The sequence below is a fragment of the Rutidosis leptorrhynchoides genome, chromosome 6, assembly GCF_046630445.1.
Source record: "Rutidosis leptorrhynchoides isolate AG116_Rl617_1_P2 chromosome 6, CSIRO_AGI_Rlap_v1, whole genome shotgun sequence".
NCBI lineage: Eukaryota > Viridiplantae > Streptophyta > Magnoliopsida > Asterales > Asteraceae > Rutidosis > Rutidosis leptorrhynchoides.
The window spans coordinates 105,437,962-105,462,864 of record NC_092338.1 but is presented as its reverse complement, the minus strand read 5'-3'; the positions used below and the strand labels follow the sequence as shown (position 1 = coordinate 105,462,864).

The 24,903-nt window shown below is 34.3% G+C and overlaps 1 protein-coding gene across 1 annotated transcript; it reads right to left on the bottom strand.

Annotated features, from left to right (window-relative positions):
- Positions 1-22,634: 22,634 nt before the first annotated feature.
- Positions 22,635-24,073, bottom strand: LOC139853022 (trans-resveratrol di-O-methyltransferase-like). The gene is made up of 2 exons (XM_071842392.1): positions 23,280-24,073; positions 22,635-23,127 (listed from the first exon to the last, which is right to left on the bottom strand). The coding sequence occupies exons 1-2, from the start codon at positions 24,027-24,029 to the stop codon at positions 22,825-22,827; spliced, it is 1,053 nt and encodes a 350-aa protein (XP_071698493.1). The 5' UTR covers positions 24,030-24,073; the 3' UTR covers positions 22,635-22,824.
- Positions 24,074-24,903: the final 830 nt, after the last annotated feature.

The following is a 24,903-nucleotide window of genomic DNA, read 5'->3' as shown; positions in this document are numbered from 1 at the left end:
GAACAAATGCATGTCATTAGACATTGCCTTAACAGTTTCTTGTTCATCGCTTTCCTTTACAACCGGACGGTAGTTTGCCGAATGGTAATATACGGAGCAAGTAAACTGGACGTGTTGCTTTCCTAATACAAGGTTAGCAAGTGGGTGACACAAAACCGCAAATGTTGAGCTAAAATTTTCAAATATGAAACCCACAAAAATAATTTGCAAACACCGGTGAAGGGTTATTCCGGAAAACTTATCTAGGGTAAAAGATAGAATGAATTTTCAAAAGATCAAATGTTTTCATAAAGATCCAATTTCCTTAAGGATCTAAATTTTTATAGTCATGTGGGACTGTAAACCACATCGTTACTATCATTGTTTATACCGCCGTATCAAAATCACTAATGTATAAAGTGTGAAGAATAAAGAAGTGATTCGTGTGATTTAATTTCAAGTTCTGTATTGCTTGAGGACAAGCAACGTTCAAGTGTGGGGATATTTGATAGTGCTCCAAATGAACATATATTTAGTAGCAATATCCTCCCAATATGTAAATTATTTAGTTGTAATTGTCCTATTTTAAGTTGTAATCATTTATATTAAATAAGTGCGAAGACAAAAGGCGAAAACGACGATTTGAAGAAGCAAATGACCAAAAAGCTCAAATGTACAAGATACAATCCAAGTGGTTCAATTTATTGATGAGAAACGTCTAAAAATGACAAAAGTACAAGTTGCGGAACGCAAAGTACAAGATATTAAATTATACGAAAGGACGTTCAAAAATCCGAAACCGGGACCTGAGCCAACTATCAACACCCAACGCAACGGACCAAAAATTACAAGTCTACTATGCACAAGAATATAATATAATATTTAAATAATTATATAAATTATTTATATATTTTATATTATATTAAATAGTGTCAGCAGACTAAAAAACAAATGAATGTGAGCTGGTGCCAGACACCATGCGATCGCATGGCCAGAAGGCACATATCCCATGCGATCGCATGGCCCAAAAAAGTTGGTCAGGTCCTATAAATAGCCAGCTTATTCGACGAGTTTTAAACATAATAATAAATAATACTCCTCTAATAATATATATATATATATATATATATATATATATATATATATATATATATACATATATATATATATATATATATATATATATATATATATATATATATATATATATATATATATATATATATATATATATTATAGTATAGGGTAGTTTTATATTAGATTAGTTTTGGGTTATGCAAAGGTTATTTTACGGGTTTTAAAGTCAGAACTCTGTCCGTGTAACACTACGCGATAAATAATCAATGTAAGCTATGTTCTCCTTTTTAAATTAATGTCTCGTATTTAAGTTATTATTATGCTTATTTAAAATGAAGTAATCATGATGTTGGGATAAAAATATTAAAATTGGGTAATTGGGGTTTGTACCATAATTGGGGTTTGGACAAAAGAACGACACTTGTGGAAATTAGACTATGGGCTATTAATGGGCTTTATATTTGTTTAACTAAATGATAGTTTGTTAATTTTAATATAAAGATTTACAATTGGACATACCTATAAATAACCATGTACACTCAATAAGACACGATGGGCGGGATATTTATATGTACGAATAATCGTTCATTTAACCGGACACGGGAATGGATTAATAGTCTATGGACTTATTAAAACAGGGGTGAAATTATGTACAAGGAAACTTGGCGTAATTGTTAACAAAGTATTAAAACCTTGGGTTACACGCAGTCGATATCCTGGTGTAATTATCAAACAAAGTATTAAGACCTTGTTACAGTTTAAGTCCCCAATTAGTTGGAATATTTGACTTCGGGTATAAGGATAATTTGACGAGGACACTTGCATTTTATATTTATGACTGATGGACTGTTATGGACAAAAACCAGACGGACATATTAAATAATCCAGGACAAAGAACAATTAACTCATGGGCATAAAACTAAAAATCAAAACGTCAAACATCATGATTACGGAAGTTTAAATAAGCATAATTCTTTTATTTTCATATTTAATTGCACTTCTAATTAACGCACTTTTTAATTACCGTATTTTATTTCATCGCACTTTTATTTATCGCAATTTCATTATCGTTATTTACTTTACGCTTTAAATTAAGTTATATTTATTTTTAATATTTTACATTAGGTTTTAACTGCGACTAAAGTTTTAAAATCGACAAACCGGTCATTAAACGGTAAACCCCCTTTTATATTATTATTATATATAAAAATATATATTTTGTACAAATATAGTTGTTTAAAATATAGTGTAAAATAAGTCGTCTCCCTGTGGAACGAACCGGACTTACTAAAAACTATACTACTCTACAATTAGGTACACTGCCTATAGTGTTGTAGCAAGGTTTAGGTATATCTCATCTGTAAATAAATAATTAAAACTTATGTAATCTGTATCGCTTTTCGTATCAAAAATATATAGTATTTCACGTACACCTCGCACGACATCACGTACGTACAACAAGTCAACACCATTAGCATAGAGATCTCAACAATAATACGTGCCAACAACAAAATACGTACAATGCTAGTGAAACTTACACACCCCAACATACACAATGTCGTCATTCGACTCGATGGTGGCCGACGAAGAGCGGTAGGTCAAATACGTTAACCACTCACCACCCATCGCAACGCGTACGTGACCGACGAAGAGCGGTAGGTCAAATACGTTAACCACTCACCATTACGCACCATGAGGCCGACGAAAAGTGCAACCAAAATGTTAACACTTACCTCAATCACAATGATGGCCGACGAAAAGCGTAACCACTTACCATCCTACGATAAGTGGCCAACGAAGAGTGGATCCCCAAACGGATAACACTCACCACTTACCCCAACACACATATGTGGCCGACGAAGAGCGATAGGTCAAACATTATTCACTCGCCACATAACCAAACAAACACATGTGACCGACGAAGAGTGATAGGTCAAGCATTAATCACTCGTCACATAACCAAACGCACACATGTAGCCTACGAAGAGTGATAGGTCAACCATTAATCACTCGCTACATAACCAAACACACACATGTGACCAACGAAGAGCGATAGGTCAAACATTAATCACTCGTCACATGCCACACCTCCATTCGTGATCGACAAAGAGTTATTCCTTCCGGATATCACTCACCACATATCGCAACCAAATATAGCCAATGAAGAGCTATCCATACGGATATCACTCACTATATTTTCCAACCCAATTGTGGTCCTCGAAAAGTGAATCCTAACGGATGTCACTTACCACGCCGCAGACAACAACCAAATTATATACATAAACGTATAAATATTCCACTCACCTCGATTACTTGAAAAGCAATCCCGCTTGAGCTCCTTGTCGTCCAAATGTAAATCACCTAAGTAATTCACAACAAATAAGCTAAACACTCTAGCTTATACCCAAAACACCAATAAGTGCAATATTGACCCATTTGCACTTACTCCCACTTTGACTAAGTCAAATCTCACCCGAAAACCCCCATAATCACAATCGACTAGTGATTATGTTCCAACAACTCATTTAACTCGAGGTTTCATCATCAAAACACATTAGTTGCAACATTTGACACAAAACTCATTTTGACCCAATCTCAAAGTCAAAACATCCATTTTGCAAGCTTACACCTCTAATCACTTATAACCTAAGTTAACTAGTGATATTAACACCCGAACATGATTATCAACTAATCAATTTCATCAATCAACCCAAAACCCACCAACAATGGTTATCAACACCATTTACTAGCTCAATCACCCAATTATCAACTAGTGGGTTTACTCAAGAACACCCAAATCAAAACCCCAATTATGAACACTACTCAAACTATGAAAACTCGGAGTTAGAACTTACCAACACTACCACAACGTAGCTAGGAGCGAGGTGAACAACTTTAACACTTGAGCTTTTGATCGATTCAAGCTCCTTCTTCTTCAAATCTCCAAATCTCTCTCTAGAATCTCTCTCTCTCTCTGTGATGACCTGGAAATTTCTGACCAAATTTAAACTTAATCTTTGTATGATTAACATTTCCGACACGAAAAGCAAAGTCTGTAAAACTGAATCTCAAAATTTTTGAACTACTTTTATATATTTAAATACCCTTCGGTTGTTTTCGACGATTCGCGAACAATTATATGTAAATAGACACATATATACTATAACTTGAAAAGGTAACAATGTATTAATTGTTTGATACCGTACATTAAACTTATTGGTTTAAATATCTATTTGAATATATATGATAAGTTAAAATATTTATTACTAAAATTTATTTATAAATAACTTTCAATGTGTATTTAAAAAATGATTTATGTATATTAAAAAGATATATACATATATATAATTTCAAGTTATTTAGTAAACGATAGTAACATTCGTTTATTGATTCGATTGATATTTAGATAAGTTAACTAAAGCGTTTAAGATGAACCAGTAAAACACTAATTTGCTACAGTATTTTCAAATTGCTACAGTACCCAAAATGCTACAGTGTTTTCGAAAATCACTATTTGCTACAGTGAAATTGACTTTGCTACAGTGAATTGCTACAGTGACTTTGCTACAGTCAAATACTATTTTAAAATGTATTTTAACAAATAGCGAGACGATGATTTATAAAAGTAAATGACCAAAACACTCAAATGTATAAGTTATATTTCGAGTGATATAATTTAGGGATAATTTAAGGCTATATTTTGACTAAGGTACGTGTCCCAAAATGTAATGTACAAGTTTTTCTCAGAGTACGAAAGGACATTCGAAAAACCGGAACCGAGACATAAGTCGAGTGATGACGTACAACTTATCGGAGCAAAAGTTACAAGTCCACTAAGCACGGGAATAAAATATAATATATAATTAATTAATTTAAATTATATATATTATATATATTATTATTAAATTATGTCGACAAACACAAAGTTAAAACATTGTGACCAGGTACAGCTGGCCATGCGATCGCATGGCCATATCAAATGAAACTCATGCAATCGCATGACAATGGATTCCAGATTACATCTATAAATTGATCGATTTCTGCACTCTGATTTCATTTATTTCACATACTCCGTAAACATTTAATTATTTATATTATTATTATTATTATTATTATTATTATTATTATTATTATTATTATTATTATTATGATTAATATTATTATTAATCTTAATATTATTAGTAGTATTATTATTAATTAGTATTATACATAAAATACTACGACGAGGTCATGAGCGTGTCACTTTCAAAATGGTTTTCAAGCGGGATAGAGCTAAGGAAATTATGGGTTATTGTCAAGGAGATTATGGGTAATGTTCGGGGGTATATTTGTGAATCAAACCTAGTGTTTATCATCTCCGTTGCGTCTACGTACTTTCCTACAATATTGAATCTCAATATTGATACGTTGAAATCTACGGTTATTTGGTAATCCGTGTTTCGATCACATTTTGGTGAACGACTTTATATGCTGCTAAGGTGAGTTTATAGATCCCTTTTTAAATGCTTTAAATATTTTGGGCTGAGAATACATGCAATTTATTTTAAACGCAATGGATACAAGTACATACTTAATTCTACACTGAGTTTGAACCGAAAATCCCTTAGCTTTGGTAACTAGTAACTGCCAGTTATAAGAACTGGTGGGCGCGAGTAGTAGTATATGGATCCATAGGGCTTGATATCCCCGTCCGAGCTAGAGCGCTAGCCTTTTAACGGACGTATGCTATTTGAGAAGCGTACACGTTGGTTTGCGTGTATTATTAAGATGATTATACAAAGGGTACAAATTATATATACGTTAAGTTTAGTTACCAGGGTGCTCAATTTCGTAGAATATTTTGATAAACGTTTCTGGATGAAACAACTAAAATCTTGTGATCCACCTTTATATACAGATTATACGAAACATTAAAACTATGAACTCACCAACCTTTGTGTTGACACTTGTTAGCATGTTTATTCTCAGGTTTCCTAGAAGTCTTCCGCTGTTTGATTTGATGTTAGACAAGCTATGTGCATGGAGTCTTACATGACATATTTTTCAAGGAAACGTTGCATTCACCAAATCATCACCATGTATCTTATTTTGACTGCATTGTCAACGAAAGTACTGTTGTAAACTATTATTTATGGTGATTGTCTATATGTAGAAATCATCAGATGTCGAAAACCTTTGATTTAAATATTCATTTATTGTAACGACCCGGCTTTTTTGACTTGCTTTTGTGCCTTGTATTTTTGCAAAATTGCGTATTTGTGCGTACTGTGTTACTTTATACTCCGGAAACTTGATTTGCGTGGTTTACTTCCATTTATATGTTAAAATGTGCCTTAGAGTACGTAGGATACATAACTTGATCTTTGGAAGCCTTTATAACCGTTAGTGTTATTTGAAGTTTCGAATAAACCGCGAACTGCGCGCACGTTTAACTTTTGTCGTAATCGGAATATTATGACTGCGAAATATTAATTATTATTTTATAATAATAATTACCTGAGTTTTTGGATGCTTAATTACGCGTAGTAATTTAATTATGCACAATAGTTAGTCTTGTTGGACTTTCTACCTTGTTGGGCTCAAGCCCACCCTACTCTAGCTAGTGACCCAATTAATTAGCCCTTGTCCATGTCATCAATCCTTGTCAAATTCCTTGCTTATAAATACTAGCCCTTGTCCATGTCATCAATCCTTGTCAAATTCCTTGCTTATAAATACTAGCCCTTGTCCATGTCATCAATCCTTGTCAAATTCCTTGCTTATAAATACTAGCAATTTACCTCTCATTCAAATCACTTGCTCATTTGGTTTTCACACACACTTGTTCTTTCTTTCTTTCCTTTCTAGTATTGCTTGTAAGTCTTCTTTTTCTTCTTCTTTTCCTTTCATTTTTGTGGCCATCATCATCATATTATGGAGATCAAAGTTCCTTTTAGCTTTGATCTTGCTTATATCTTGTTGATTCAAGCATGAATCTTTCAAGAACATGGAAGATTCAAGCTTTCTAGCTTTGAATCTTCACCAACTTTGTAGATTCATCTTTCTTTTACTTTAATCTTATTATTTTGTGATAAAGATTCAAACTTTTGTTTGTTATCTTCATATATCTTAAAGATCCAAGCTTTATGCTTCAAAGATCTTCAAGAACACTAAAGGTTCAAGCTTTCTAGTTTTGTGACCTTATAAATTGTGTGAAAGGGATCCAAGCTCTCTAGCTTAGGGTTCCATCACCTCTTTTGACTTGGATCATGTTCATACTTGTTTGATTGATGTAAAGTTTGTAACTTTGTTTGTAAATAGGACTTGTAATTGTGTTAAGACTAAGGATATGATGTAACCTTGGTTCATCATCCATCTAAGACTCTTAAATGAGTTGTGTTACCACTTGGTCTTAACATATTGTGTATTGATGGTAGAATCTTGGTCAAAAGTGATGCTAAACCATCAACGAGTTGTACACTTGAAGCTACAAGCATCAAGGATGAGAACCGTGATGAGCATCAAGCACCAAGAACCTCACCGGAGCACTTGTCCACTTATTTTTGTATCTGATCAGACCACCTGGGCTACTGTAAAGTTGATTTTCAGTTAGTTCGGTTCGAGTAGATGATTTTCCGTTTAGGCCTTGTCTTAATCCGAGTTACGGTTTAGGATTTATGGTCCTCCGAGAGTCACTACACCCTATTAACGTTGTGCTGAAATTTTTGACCTACTCGCACTTAATCCGTCGCCACGGTCAAACAAAGACGAGTTAGGTTCTGAAAATTGGTCAGAGGTTAGGGGACTCACATACGGAGCCATAGCCACTGACTATGCATCTTTTCAATTTACGTAGAGGTCTCAGCAGCTGGCCGAAGTCAGCCTATTGTTTTGATCTCTATTCTTGTCGAACTTACTTAGCGTTTATGATGATGAATGATGATGATGATGATGACACTTAAACTTATTTTATGCACTATTAGAATTTATAAAAACAACCTACTGACCTAGTAACCCTTTATTTAGGTTGACGACCTTTCGGACCGACTTACTACTTGCGTACTTTCATTACCGACTTTACCGCTTTTATCACTGTGAGTTATAGCATTCCCTTTTTACTTTAACTTATTTTGGGAACTGAGAATACATGCGGATTTTATGTTTTACATACTAGGCACGAGTACTTAAACTTATATATGTGTGGGTTATACAACGGCATAAACATTCCCTTTAGCTCGGTAAAGTTTAATCATTGGTTTTTGAACCATGAACGCGAATCTTAGATATGGATCCATAGGGTTTGACATCCCCACTCGGGCTAGTCGCGCTAGCATTTAACGGGTGTTTAATACTTCGTGAACATACGCACTCGCCAAGTGTACTTTCAGGGGGTTATAAACGTTAAGTCTAGTTACCGGGTGCCCACGGCTATACATATACTTTATCATACTGATTTGAATTACTGATTTGAAACGCTTGTTTGAAGCACTGAAATCTCGTGGCCTACATTACATTACTGAATACAAACAAACTATAGCTCACCAACATTCGTGTTGACTTTTTAAGCATGTATTTCTCAGGTGTTTAGACGTTGTTGCTTCTGCTGTTAGCCTTGCTGTTCTAGTCTCGGTGTATAGACTTGCTGTTACAGACTTGCTGTGTTAGACTTCCGCTGCATTACTTAGAGATGTCTCAAGCATGAAACTTTTACTTTACATTCCCAACTTATGTTATTTTCAAAACAATAGCTTTGTAATGACCTTAGTATCATGTACTCATGTTAATGTTTCCTATTCATCTTTTGTAAAACGTTATCTGTTCATGAATGCAAAACTGGTTTTTAAACAGCATATAGTGTTTGACCTTGTAATGATCCTGTTGTTGATGTACCGTACACGATGATTTTGTACGGGGCATCATAGTTGGTATCAGAGCATTGGTTGTAGGGAATTAGGTTGCATTAGTGAGTCTAGGACCGACCCGAGTAGGATTCACTAATAGGACTAATCTACAACTTGCTAGTTTACTTGTTTCTGCAGAACCTGCTGCATGCTACTGTGTTATATTACTACATGTTACTGCTTACTACTACTGCATGCCACTGCTTACTTTTACTACCGTATGAACTTGCTGCATGCTACCGTTTCCTTTAACTGCTATGTAAACTCGCTGCATGCTTTTGCTTATTCTAGTTACTGCATGCTACTATCTGCTTTCGATTGCATGTTACTTCTGTTTAGTACTGTTAATATTGCCATGCTATATACTGCTGTAAATGAGCTAGGTTGCTGTAGTGCCTGATTACTTGCTTGCTTCATGCCTGCTATTTGCTGCACCGACTTGGAAAAACTTACCTTTCCTAGTTCAGATGTTCTTCTGAACCCATTTCCCACACGTCTAACCCTAAGGATTAGTATTGTAATCCACCTGTTACTACTGTTCCACCGTTCCAGAGATCAAAACGATTCTTCACGCAATCTAGGATGAGTACCCCTCAGATTACAGGCCCACTAAAGTCGATCCTCGGAGGAGGAGATATTGGAGGATTTGTCGGAGTAACCGCACCCCGAGCTCACTCTAAATAGCCACGTACAACGTGTGAACATTCGAAGGTTGTTCAGTTCCTGCAAGATGGCTTGTATCTCGTACGCTTTCATGACTGTCACTTATCTCTTTCGTTCTTCACCACTACTCGACGATCTGATGACATTTCTGGATTTAGTACCCTAACACTCTTAGGCATTGGGGAAGTCGGAGGACATCTCCTTTCACAAGGTCAGAGTGCCTTCTACTGATGCTCAACCATACCCAAAGACTTGGGAGTCGCCTCAAGACATATAGTACTACTACTTGCTACACATACCACTCGACGCGAGACCCATATTGAATTTCTAGAAAGGAACCTAACGATGTTACCTGAACCTGAACATTTTGAAGAAATTTCGGGACATTTAGGCATTGGTGCATGACCTACGGAACTTACGCACCCACACCGAGAAACCGTGAGATTAATTATGTAGATTTTGTTTTGAGATAGCATAGATAAAGCACCGTTGGATGAAATTGAGTAGAACTGAAAGTGATCACGTTACATTGATCATATGGAGTGATATTGGAATGAACGTACGATTTAGTACAATATAATGACGCCAGGCCAGCGTAATTATATTGAAGTGAATCATGCAGAAGTCCCAATGTTATTACATAAGGAATATGAAGCGATTCAAAGGAAATTTTGGTAGGAACCACTTGAGTATACGCATTATGGTCTGATAAAGGCAGGAATAACCACTTAGTCTAGATACTGTACGAGAAGGGCCTGGACTGCAGAATTGATAACCCGAAGATTTGTTATAGATATAGACACCCTGGATACTTATGGAAAAAGTTCTCAAATAGGAAAAAAAAAAAAACTTTGGACTCACATAAGATAGAGCAATCATTATCTCAGCTATGGAGACTCGCATGGATCCTGATTTTAGTTAGGGTACGTTTCTTCACAACGATTTATCATCTCGGAATTGTTTAATACTAGAGTGATAGAAACCTTATATCTAAGAATCCTAGTGTGATGACTAATAAGCCATTAACAACCATGAGAGTTAAGTATTCTATAGGACAAGCTAATGGTAAGTTGGCAGAGATAGAGGAGTAATTTAAGATAGTACCTTAAAAATTAACAGGTGGGTCATTTGGAGATGACCTCATGCCAACAGAATTTGGAAGTTTTATAGTAGTAGTTGGAAAGGATTAGTTACCTGCGCACAAGCAGATGTTATTTGAGAAGGTTGATAAAAAAATTTTCACGGCAGTATAATAAGATTTGGTTGGAATGGATGTTAAAATTAACCTAATACTCATCGAGTTAGAAAGCTTTGAGGAAATAGTTGGAACGGACTGACTTTCAAGGACGAAAGCGAGAGTTATTTATAGTAAGAAGATTATTCGTATACCTCGCGAGAATGGTGAGCCAAAAGCCATCTGGATTACTTCAACAACCCGAGATCCCACAATGGAAATGGGAAGGGATGACGATGGATTTCATTCTGAAACTACTGAAAACAGTCGGCAGTTATGACACTATCGGGGTTATCGTTGATCGCCTCACCAAATCTGCTCACTTTCTAGCCATGAAAGAAACCGATACAATGGACAACGATACATAAAGGAAATTGTATCCCGTCACTTCAGCAATTCAAATTCTATACTACCCAAGAATCGTATTTGATGCTCATTCTTATGCGACACTGAATCCTAACTTATTCTGAGAGAATTCTTAATCAATGATAATCACACCATCACCCTTCTTACTTCGATATTAGTCATACCAGTTCGGAATTTCCAAAATCAATGGGTAGTTAATCCCCGTCCTCATACTCTCCCTTTCGTGTCTCACTTATAAGCAACAACTTTATACTTAAGCATTTTTGGTCGAAGGACTTATGCCCTACTAATAGTCATCAACCACATTAAAATTCAACAGTTTTCATTACCTCGTAACATTTTTGCTCAAATATCACCCGAGATTTTCAAAAGTCTTTTACTCGATTCTCATCAATCTTTTTCCAACTTGTAACCTCCGAAATATGAAAATTTTGTTTGCCAAAATTTTACTTACACTATTTTACTGTGCGATCCTCTCAAAACTTAATAAAAATAAATTTATTTTATTTGCCATTCGTGCAAATTTTTGAAATCGTATACGTTATATAAAATAAAGTAAATAATTACTTCTTTTTGACAAATACATATGAAATTTTACTTTCACTTTTACAAATCAAATCTTTTATTCAAAGGATATTTTACCTTGAATGGTACGTGTTGTACATAACCCTAGTTTGCTAAGAACTTAATTTCTTTTCTTACATCGTCACCTTAAACGAATTCTATAAAATTTTCGTTGCTTGTCAATATAAAATTTTTCGTTGCTTATTCGTATCCAAGTCATCATGAAGACAGACAACTGTCGAAACTAAGAGATTCATGTGTGTGTATGTGATGAAGGCACTTACTACCACATCATGCAGAGCCTTCGGGCATCCACAAACACTTAAACCATTCAAAATTACTGCGTTACCCCAGGGATCTTATTCTTCACACCTGTCAGAGCGATGCTCTATCTTACATAACTCAAAGTCCTGACCTATTCCAAGGAAATTCTCATCTAGCGATATTAACATCATTAGTATTCCGACTTTAATATTAGCCATAACCTGTGTGGCATTCTGCAAAGTCAAGAAGCGATTAACTTCTCATCCTCATGCTCTATCCTTCATACCTCACTTTTTAGCAACGGCTTCGCACATAAATATTTTTGGGCCAAAGACTTAAGTTCGGATAATCATCAAAACTACATTTAATTCATTAGTTTTCATTACCTAGTAACATGTCAACCGATGATTCAAAGATTTTTTACTCGACCTTTTTCAACTCGTAACCTCTGAAATACGAAAAACTATGTTTATCAAAATTTTTACACGTTGATTTACACGTTGCTTATTTGTGCGGTCCTCACGAGATTTATGGACAAATGAAAGTACTAAAAACTTTTCTATCACTTACGCAATTTATAAAATCATATATGTATAAATTTACCCTTACTTATTTTGGGTTAGTACATACTAAGTTATACCTTCAGGATGATTAAAAATCGATCCTTTATTGAGTTGTTTTAAGTCAAATAATTTTGTGCAAATGGTACTCGTTATACATACTTCTAAATTTACCAAGAACTTTGTTCCATTTATGTTGTCGCATCAAATGTTTAAAGGTTTTTCAAAACTTCCTCGGTTGATTTTATTAAAGGTTTCCGTATTAGACTACACCATGTAGGGATCACACTTCTTCTCTCCCTCCGTTAGGGATGAAGCTTACTATTAAAATCCTTATTAAAAATGCTTGAGCCACTTTGGGTGGCAGATTTATAAAAAAAACAATTTGTTAGGAAGTCTTTGTACTCGAAAAATGTTCCTTTTAAGGTTAAACATGGCAAAATCGCGGGCCGATAAATCAATTTTCTGAGGTACACTCAATGGTCACCCCATTGTAGGAAGGGCACTAGGTGGGTTTCTATTCTCAATATTTCATGGCTAATCGCAACATCCTCGTAAAAATCATTTCTATGAATTAGTAGGTTGAGGTACAAGGAATCGTTTTGAGATTCTTTTCACTTAGAGTAAACCGTTCTTTACGACCAAGGGTCCACCTATCTTCTTGTCCGCGCATCTCCTTAAGTATAAGGATAAATTCAGAACAAACCGCTCGAAGAGTTCACCCTGGTTCAAAGATCACACCTTTCGTGCGATTCTCTTTCGGAAATGTAAAGTAACATACTTTAGGAATCTATGAATCTTGTTATCCTCTTGGAAGGGACTGCTTAAAACATCTGTAATACAGATATGGTTACTCTACACATTCCTTTCTTCGTTGGTTGCAACTATATGTTGTTCTAGTTAATGTTAACCCTAACTTCAACATGTAACTGAAAGGATAAAGTTACAATATGGAACTGTTCTTTCATTCCATCTAAGGATAAGTTCACCTGCAGTATGGTAAGCTGGGTGATATCCTTCATTGTTCGTTCAGACCGTCCTGAAGGCACTATAGATAATTATGGCTTGCATTGCATATAAGTTCGATTATTCACTTTCAGCAAAAGTTTCAATTCATATAGTCAAATGAAACGTTCTTAAATATGGAGTTCTTTATGCCTATGGTCTCTTTCCGAAATCAAGGGGTTAGTAAAATCCGTGGCTAACACTATCAAGACATCAAATCGCATGGTTATGATCACCATGTTTTCCATCCTACCTATCAGCTTTGTATTGCGACATAAGCGCTCAATGTTTTAGATGAGTTTAGTAACATTCATGATGTATTTCATGCATCCAGCTTACTAAAGATGCCTGTAAGGCTAAAAACATCATCTTTCCTTTTGTGGATATATTCAGACAACATACTCATGTTAACCAGAAACGAAATCAATTTGTTGATCTCCTAAGAGACTTAATTAATAGCATATACCTATTCTTACTTTTATACGCCCGAGTACCTTTCAAGGTAAATAGCTCACTTTTTAGCCCACGAATCTTTCAGAACTTTGATACGCTACTTCTTATTTAAATACGGTACCATTTTTTTTGTGTCACTCCTCAAATTTCGGGACGAAATTTCCATTAACAGGTGGGTAATGTAACGACCCGGCTTTTTTGACTTGCTTTTGTGCCTTGTATTTTTGCAAAATTGCGTATTTGTGCGTACTGTGTTACTTTATACTCCGGAAACTTGATTTGCGTGGTTTACTTCCATTTATATGTTAAAATGTGCCTTAGAGTACGTAGGATACATAACTTGATCTTTGGAAGCCTTTATAACCGTTAGTGTTATTTGAAGTTTCGAATAAACCGCGAACTGCGCGCACGTTTAACTTTTGTCGTAATCGGAATATTATGACTGCGAAATATTAATTATTATTTTATAATAATAATTACCTGGGTTTTTGGATGCTTAATTACGCGTAGTAATTTAATTATGCACAATAGTTAGTCTTGTTGGACTTTCTACCTTGTTGGGCTCAAGCCCACCCTACTCTAGCTAGTGACCCAATTAATTAGCCCTTGTCCATGTCATCAATCCTTGTCAAATTCCTTGCTTATAAATACTAGCCCTTGTCCATGTCATCAATCCTTGTCAAATTCCTTGCTTATAAATACTAGCCCTTGTCCATGTCATCAATCCTTGTCAAATTCCTTGCTTATAAATACTAGCAATTTACCTCTCATTCAAATCACTTGCTCATTTGGTTTTCACACACACTTGTTCTTTCTTTCTTTCCTTTCTAGTATTGCTTGTAAGTCTTCTTTTTCTTCTTCTTTTCCTTTCATTTTTGTGGCCATCATCATCATATTATGGAGATCAAAGTTCCTTTTAGCTTTGATCTTGCTTATATCTTGTTGATTCAAGCATGAATCTTTCAAGAACATGGAAGATTCAAGCTTTCTAGCTTTGAATCTTCACCAACTTTGTAGATTCATCTTTCTTTTACTTTAATCTTATTATTTTGTGATAAAGATTCAAACTTTTGTTTGTTATCTTCATATATCTTAAAGATCCAAGCTTTATGCTTCAAAGATCTTCAAGAACACTAAAGGTTCAAGCTTTCTAGTTTTGTGACCTTATAAATTGTGTGAAAGGGATCCAAGCTCTCTAGCTTAGGGTTCCATCACCTCTTTTGACTTGGATCATGTTCATACTTGTTTGATTGATGTAAAGTTTGTAACTTTGTTTGTAAATAGGACTTGTAATTGTGTTAAGACTAAGGATATGATGTAACCTTGGTTCATCATCCATCTAAGACTCTTAAATGAGTTGTGTTACCACTTGGTCTTAACATATTGTGTATTGATGGTAGAATCTTGGTCAAAAGTGATGCTAAACCATCAACGAGTTGTACACTTGAAGCTACAAGCATCAAGGATGAGAACCGTGATGAGCATCAAGCACCAAGAACCTCACCGGAGCACTTGTCCACTTATTTTTGTATCTGATCAGACCACCTGGGCTACTGTAAAGTTGATTTTCAGTTATTTCGGTTCGAGTAGATGATTTTCCGTTTAGGCCTTGTCTTAATCCGAGTTACGGTTTAGGATTTATGGTCCTCCGAGAGTCACTACACCCTATTAACGTTGTGCTGAAATTTTTGACCTACTCGCACTTAAACCGTCGCCACGGTCAAACAAAGACGAGTTAGGTTCTGAAAATTGGTCAGAGGTTAGGGGACTCACATACGGAGCCATAGCCACTGACTATGCATCTTTTCAATTTACGTAGAGGTCTCAGCAGCTGGCCGAAGTCAGCCTATTGTTTTGATCTCTATTCTTGTCGAACTTACTTAGCGTTTATGATGATGAATGATGATGATGATGATGACACTTAAACTTATTTTATGCACTATTAGAATTTATAAAAACAACCTACTGACCTAGTAACCCTTTATTTAGGTTGACGACCTTTCGGACCGACTTACTACTTGCGTACTTTCATTACCGACTTTACCGCTTTTATCACTGTGAGTTATAGCATTCCCTTTTTACTTTAACTTATTTTGGGAACTGAGAATACATGCGGATTTTATGTTTTACATACTAGGCACGAGTACTTAAACTTATATATGTGTGGGTTATACAACGGCATAAACATTCCCTTTAGCTCGGTAAAGTTTAATCATTGGTTTTTGAACCATGAACGCGAATCTTAGATATGGATCCATAGGGTTTGACATCCCCACTCGGGCTAGTCGCGCTAGCATTTAACGGGTGTTTAATACTTCGTGAACATACGCACTCGCCAAGTGTACTTTCAGGGGGTTATAAACATTAAGTCTAGTTACCGGGTGCCCACGGCTATACATATACTTTATCATACTGATTTGAATTACTGATTTGAAACGCTTGTTTGAAGCACTGAAATCTCGTGGCCTACATTACATTACTGAATACAAACAAACTATAGCTCACCAACATTCGTGTTGACTTTTTAAGCATGTATTTCTCAGGTGTTTAGACGTTGTTGCTTCTGCTGTTAGCCTTGCTGTTCTAGTCTCGGTGTATAGACTTGCTGTTACAGACTTGCTGTGTTAGACTTCCGCTGCATTACTTAGAGATGTCTCAAGCATGAAACTTTTACTTTACATTCCCAACTTATGTTATTTTCAAAACAATAGCTTTGTAATGACCTTAGTATCATGTACTCATGTTAATGTTTCCTATTCATCTTTTGTAAAACGTTATCTGTTCATGAATGCAAAACTGGTTTTCAAACAGCATATAGTGTTTGACCTTGTAATGATCCTGTTGTTGATGTACCGTACACGATGATTTTGTACGGGGCATCATATTTATGGTGTGCCTTTTCAAAAGAATTCAATGTTTACAAAACGTATCATATAGAGGTCAAATACCTCGCAATGAAATCAATGAATGACGTGTTCGTCCATATGGATTTGGAGCGATCGTCACACTCTCTCTCTCTCTAGATGAAATGGGAGTGTTTGTGGATGTGAAATATGATCCAAAATTGGATCCCAAACTGATAATATGGCTACACATCCGGCCTCAAGTGAAAAGACCAAAATGCCCTTCATTTAACCCAAAATAGCAAAAAGCAGATTTCTGTCGCAGGATAGGTGCGCGGCGCGCACCACTGCTTGTGCGCGGCGCGCACAAGCTCAAACTCAGCCTGTCAGTTTCTGTTTAATTCAGTTAATATATCCAACATTTATGTACACCTGTACACTTGGGTTTAGGGTCTTACATAAACTCTGCGAACTTTTCCTTCTCGGCCCCCTCTACTGGACGTTTTCTTCTTGTTCTTTTCACTTTAGTCGACTTCAAGGAAATATCTTCTGAATTGATGGTGATGCCGACATCAACCTTATCGGTCTCGGCAACCATATTAGACATCATTGCATCAAAAGCGGCAAATGGTTGAGCCGCCCCGAAACACCATCATCTGTATCCAAAGCTAAGCTGAAGGTAACGGTCTCGAAGCAACATAAAATTTACCGAATTTGTAGCAACCGTATTGAATCTACCGGTACAACCTTTAAACTACCAACTATTGATTCCGACTTTAAAGACTTTTGGATGATCCTCATTTATTAGTAGTCCTTGGCATAGCCATTTTACCAGTATGTGTGTTTGTATTGTTATTGAGGGAGCAAAACATAATCACTTAGAGAGCTAACCTCCTTCAATCGTTTTTATTGTAAGGGTCGTCTCAACAATTTAAAGGCCTTAGTCGAAAATAAAAATGGGCCCACATACGTTAAATTTTTGTACTACGCATAAAAAAATAATACTCTAATTAATCTATTTATTTACTTACATTGTATTTAACTATTAAAAAACAAAGTATTTTAACTTTAATTTGATTTAATTAAATATATTGAATACAATATTTACATATTCAAAATTTTGGGCCCTTCTAAATTTTTGAGTCCTATGCGATTGACTATCTTGCCTATGCTCGAAGACAACCTCGGATTGTAAAGTGTCACTAACTTTTTTCGTCAGTTACTTTTTAGTTAAATAGGAAACCAATTCAACCTTCTCTTTGATTCTTTTTAATACACTCATTAAATTAATAAGGTAAATAAATATAAGTTTCATTACCATTACCATATTAACTATTAGTATAGTACCAGGGTTATTTCCGTCATTTCACTTTTTTTCTTTTAAGTAATTTCCACTTTGCCAAAAAAACTCCCACACTTTGTTCAAACATTAAAACTGTCCCCCCAAATAGGGGGTAAAGTGCCAAATCAACATTTTCATAAAAAATCTTAAATAAACTCCACCCAAATATTCAACGGGTCATATCTTCTCGCTTGCAACGAGTTAAATTTTTTCGGCATCATCGTTAAACTCGCAATAATTTTACGACCACAGTGTCACTAACTATATGCAAAACGGATTCTTTTTAAAAAACGCTAAATATTTGGGGTACTTTTCATACACGTTGATTTTGCGTTAAATTTTTTAAAAGTCGACAATTCCATAGCGAAACGCGGAGATGCACATATATTGTTAATTTAAAATAACATTTAAATCTTTCACGGGTTATACCTTTTAGTTCGGCTCGAGTTGCGCTTCAGCGACATCATCGTTAGCCACGAAATAATTTTACAAACTAAACACAATAAAATACATTGAAAACCGAACCCTCGGCGCGAACCGAAGGTTCGAAAACTAGTTATAAATATAAAAGAAAATATATAGACTTGTAAAATACATTGGTACGGGACCAACAATACTGCCGTTCACATGTGACATTTCGATGACTAAAATTGGTAAGTAAACCATGAGTTAAAGCTGTATAGATGTACATTTATAGCAATAAACAGATTGTCATTTATAGACCCATAATTAGAATGGTATACTCAAGTCGGCGAAAGAGACGCCTTTAATTCATTACCACTAGTGAAATGACCTGTGAAATTACGGGTTTGTTTAAATGAAACAGTTTAATGATATGTTTTAAGTATTAAGTGAACGTAAATGCTAATGTTATTTAGTTTAATGACCTGTGAAACCACATAGTCCGACTAAGAAACTCGTCAGCTGAACATTTCATCAACACCTAAAATGCATATTAAACAATCACATCAAATTATAAGAGATAATATTGGTTGTCATTTTATTTTAAAAGTGTAAATTAAAATATAAATGTAGAATTGGTTTCCTTCTGCATAACTTTTATACCTTCTCGTACTCAATTCAAAATAATTAATTAAAATATTTAAAATTATTTAATTTTAATAATTAAAATAATTATTAATAAGATTTAATAACAATAATCAATTAATAAGATTTAATTTTAATTCAAAATTATTTGAATTAATGACATCACCCATCATGCTCATATTTTTTTATTTTTCTTTTTGATTTTTCCTTAACAAATGAATTAGGCTAATAATGACATCATCATTTTAGCAATATAATAGAAACTATAGATAGATTTGGTAGGGTGGTTAGCCATATGAGCGTGCATGATTGAGTGGCGGAAATTGAACTCAACTCTTGATGAGGCGAAATTAATTGATTGGTTGTAAACACTAAAAAAACCTTTATTTTTTAGTGTAATTTTTTTTTTTCCAAAATCAAGCGGGGCGGGTACCCCCTTTGTCCTATATATGTTCCGCCTCTGGCATGGTTCATATCCGAATCGAAGTAGTTTATATCGGACCGACCTAAAATCTACCGGGACCGACCCGAAGTCAGGGACATGAGAACTGAAGACCCGACCACTCCTCGTATACGGTTCAGGTGAACACCAGACTCGAATATCAAAATCAAATCAAATCAAATTTAAAGTAGTAATATAATCAAATTCAAAATAAAAGTGCTGATAGTATTTCAAATTTGGCTAGAGTTTTGCACCTGGAGGACCTGGACTCTAGTCTAGAGTTAGTATTAAGTGCCACTAATATATTTATTTAGGGTTTAACAGAGTTAGATAATTGAGTTATGTCAACTCTCTAAAGAAGTATAATGCATCATATATAGATTATAAATCTTGGTTAACGCCTTAATGTTAATAATCTAATAAGGTAAAATAAATTACTTTTGATCTTTAACATGGGTAAATCTCAAAAACTGCGGAATAAACTTATCATCGCAAATCCGGTTGCTAACGTGGATAAAAAACAAGCAGATGGCCACTTATAACTTTGGGAGGTGAAATTTTGTTACGATGTTATCCCACATCGGCCGTTAAGCAAAATATTAAGTAGCTTATAATAATTTAGATTCCTTATTCTCCTAATTTAACTTTTGGGTTAAATTGTTCTCAAGTCTATTAGACCATTCCCAATGGTGTGTTATACACCATGTCATCAAAAATGTCACATGAGGGCACTGATGGCATCGGTGCCGCCCTCGTCACCATCGCCCTGAAAATTTTCATAGATAAGCATGATTGAGGACGGAGACCATATATAATTTTTTCATAGATAAGCATAATTGAGGACGGAGACCATATATAGTTTAATGAAGTGGGTATGGGGCCTTTTCCTTTACTTATTGTATTTTGTTAAGGTTAAAAATAAAATAGAAGATTACTTTCAATGGAGTTTAATGGAAGTGGGCATGGTGATGATACAGAGGAAAAGGGAAGAAGAAGAAGAAGAAGAAGAAGAAGAAGAAGAAGAAGGGAGTGGGTAAGATTTTTTTTTTCCTTTTTCTTTTTTGACTTTAATGAAGTGGGTATTATTATTATATATTAATACTCTGTAGCTAGAAAGATATGTTTAATTTTATGTTATGTTTAATGAAGTGACTTTCACTTTCATGTTTTCTAATATAGGTTTAAAAAATTATTACATGTATAATTATAATATGGATTTTGATAAACGTAGCCTTTAGGGCTACGTTTAAGCTTACTATAAATAATTTTATAAAATTTGTTTAATTAATTACAAAGTATAAATATTCCTTTTTTAATATCGACTTTCCTTATATAAATTTGGTATTAATATTATTCATGGCAGGGTTGAGTTTTAAATATGGAATAAAATTATTTTTAGTATGTTTAAGTGTAGCCCTTAGGGCTACGTTTATCATTTTCCTTATAATATTTGTTAGTTAATAATAATAATAATAATAATAATAATAATAATAATAATAATAATAATAATAATAATAATAATAATAATAATAATAATAATAATAATAATAATAATAAAATTTGAGGAAATATGTCATGGTTGACAATTGTGTGTTATGAGAGTGTTATGAGAGGAAGTGGTGAGAAAGGAGGAGAGAGAAAGCTGATGTGGCGCTGAGGAAATGCCCATGACAGCGTCATGGTTGAGATTGGTCTTAAAAAAATATTTTTTCTTAACATTATTAAAATTGGGTATATTGGTTGTCAGCTTTTCCCATATATATATATATATATATATATATATATATATAATGCAATGTTTATTGTTCTGTCTGTTCATATCAATTTTGAGTCCAGTTTCAACCCAATTTCAGTCCCCTTTTATACGGGTTAGATAATTTGTTTGTTAACATTATTAGTGAATTCGTGCATCGCTTCAGTTGTATTACACGTGTTAGATAATTTGTTTGTCAAGAAATAATTTATGACTAGAACACCCCCCTCCCTTCCCCTTTATTACACGTGTTAGATAATTTGTTTGTCAATCTATAGTTAATATTAAAGGGAGCTGATTCGTACACCACCATTTTTTGCCATACACCACTAAACGTGCATTAGACAGTTGTACAGTACAGTGCTTTAAAGCACAACTAGTGGTGTATGGCTAAAACTTGACGGTGTACGAATCATCTCCCAATATTAAATTGCTATAATGATTATGTCATTATTATGCTAATTCCTTTGTTAAGGAAAAAATCAAAAAGAAAAAGAAAAAATTTAAGTGTAGTAGGTGATGTCGTTAATCTAAATAATTTAAAATTAAAATTAAATCTTACTAATTAATTACTCCGTATTATTATTAAATCTTATTAATAGTTATTTTAATTATTAAAATTAAATAATTTTGAATTATTCAATAATATTAACTATAGATTGTTTTTAATTGAGTACTAGAAGGTATAAAAGCTAGGCAGAAGAAAACTAATTCTAAATTTATTTATATTTTAAATTACACTTTTAAAATATAATGACAACCAATATTATCTCATATGATTGGATATGGATTGTTTAATATACATTTTAAGTTTTTGATGAAATGTTCAACTGGCGAGTTTTTTTTCGGACTCTGTGGTTCCACGAGTTATTAAACAAAATAGCCTTAACATCTATGTTCACTTAATACCTAAAACATATAATTAAACTGTTTTGTTTAAACAAACTCGTGATTCCACGAGTCATTTCACTAGCAAATAATTTATGAGTAGAACACCCAACCCCCTCCTCCCCTCTCTCTCTTTTTTTATAACCAAATTTGACCTTCCAAAAACTGCCGTTGTTGTGTTTTTCACATTCAATTCACTACACTCTAATCTGAAAATTTTAATATGAAAAAACTTAAAATTATATTAAAATAGATAGATAGATAACACGTTTAAGATAAATGGTGATTAATACTTTATTAGTGGCAACATTTATTCAATGCATGCAACAAAGGAAAACAAACAAGAACTTACAAACTTATTCATGCAGCGAAGGAAAACAAACAAGATCATACAAACTTATTCATAACCGCGTAAAAACTCAATCTCGTTCTAAAGAACGAAAATGTAACGTCGGAACGAGTATCTATGGATACACTTCAATGAGAGACCTTAACCCCAGAATTGGAATTATTTTATACTCACTAAATCCAGCATCAGCGAATAACTTTGACCATTCTATTTCGGTCCTCTGTATTCCGATCCCATGAATCATCATAAGCATATCAAAGAAAAGCTGAGTCTCGAGAGACTTACTACCCACTTTATCATTTTCAACAACCATATCTATGATGATCAGTTTTCCTCCATTTTCTTTACTCGAAATCACCTCTTTGCATTTCTTTAATATTTTTATGCATCTCTCATCGTCGTAGTTATGAAATACCCACTGTTTCAGATCATTTCATACATATTAATGAGTTTACAATTTTATTTACATGAAGTTTCAGTTTAAAAAATCGTTATATAAACTAATAATTAAAGCAAATATACATGATATAGTAATATAGTAATATAATTAAGAAGAAAAGGGATAAATACCTTTAGTAAAACTGCTTCAGCCTTGGGAATGGATTCAAACATGTCCCCACCAATGAATCTCAAATTCTTACTTCCTACCAAACCGTTAACAACATGAGGAAGATCATAAGCAATACAATTAATATTCGGATAAGCTTTGGCAATGGATCTGGTAAGTGTCCCAATACCACTCCCAACATCAACAATTGACTTTAAGCCTTCAAAAACACTCCCACAGTGTTTGAAAATGACACTAGTAACTAGTGCTGCATCACAACCCATTGCTTCATTAAACAAAGTGTTAAATTTAGGGTCTAGGCCTGCAACTTCCCAAAAGATCTTCCCATAAGTTGTGTTAAAAGGGGTGAGATCGTCATTATGGAACCATTTGCTTAAGTTATGGCATGGATCCATCAACATTGGATCCAACTGGAGTTCCAAAAAAGGCCTCATACTTAAGGGATCGTTTTTTAGTAGGAGCCGAGAAGCAGGAGTTAACCAATACCCTTCTCTTTCTATAACAAAGAAACCAGAGTTGACAAGTAGGTTCATTAGTCGGCGTACACATTCAGCTCTTTTCGGGTTTACGCCGAGGGCTTCAATCAACTTAGACAGGGGCATTGGACCGCCATGGGCATTAATGATATCAGGTATCTCTAGTTGAATGACACATTTGAGTGACATGGAGTTAATAAAGCTGAAAATGTGGTTCCATACGTGAGCTTGAGCTTGAAGTAATTCTTTGGATTGCTCGTCATTTTGCAATGCCATTTCTTTCTTCTTTACTTAATTAATTATAACTTTATATGTGAAAAGGAAACTTGCTTTGGTGTTTTGTTTAACTACACACTTTGCCTATTTATAGAGAAATATTTTAATTATTAAGAGATACACACGGTATGGGCTCAAATTATAGTCAAAACAAACATGTTTGGAAAAATATAACTACACGTCACCATTGACTGGTGTTAACTCAATAGTGATCTAGAAGTAATTGCTACCTATATCTCTATAAAAAGCTGGTCGTTTTGGGTGTGTTTAACATAGCAAACAACAACGCCACCAAACCACTTTAAAATTTACTCATTCACCCTTTTTATAGGGTTTATCTCCTAACTTCTTTCGGAGTGTAAAAAGTCTAGAAACTTAAACCGTAAATTCATTAACTAATTTAAAAAAATACATAACTCACCTAAATCTTTGTCGGGCTTTATTTTTCTATTCGTCGAGAGTTATTTTTCACCGTCTTCACCATTAAACTCGAAATAAAGTTACGAACACACCGCAACTAACTGCACTCGAAACGAACGTTTTTTTAAAACGCCAACCATGTTTGCTTACCTTATATATATATATATATATATATATATATATATATATATATATATATATATATATATATATATATATATATATATACATACACACACACTTTCTATTCGCCACGAGTTATTTTTCACCGCCATCACCATTAAACTCGATATAATTTTACGAACAAAAAGTAACTATCTATATTCGAAACGGACGTTTTTTTAAAACGCTAACCATTTTGGATTACCTTTTATACATATATGGGGAGTGATATGTACACAACTCATAAGACCACTCCCAACGGTGAGCCATCGGGCCGCCCTCCTTGCACTTC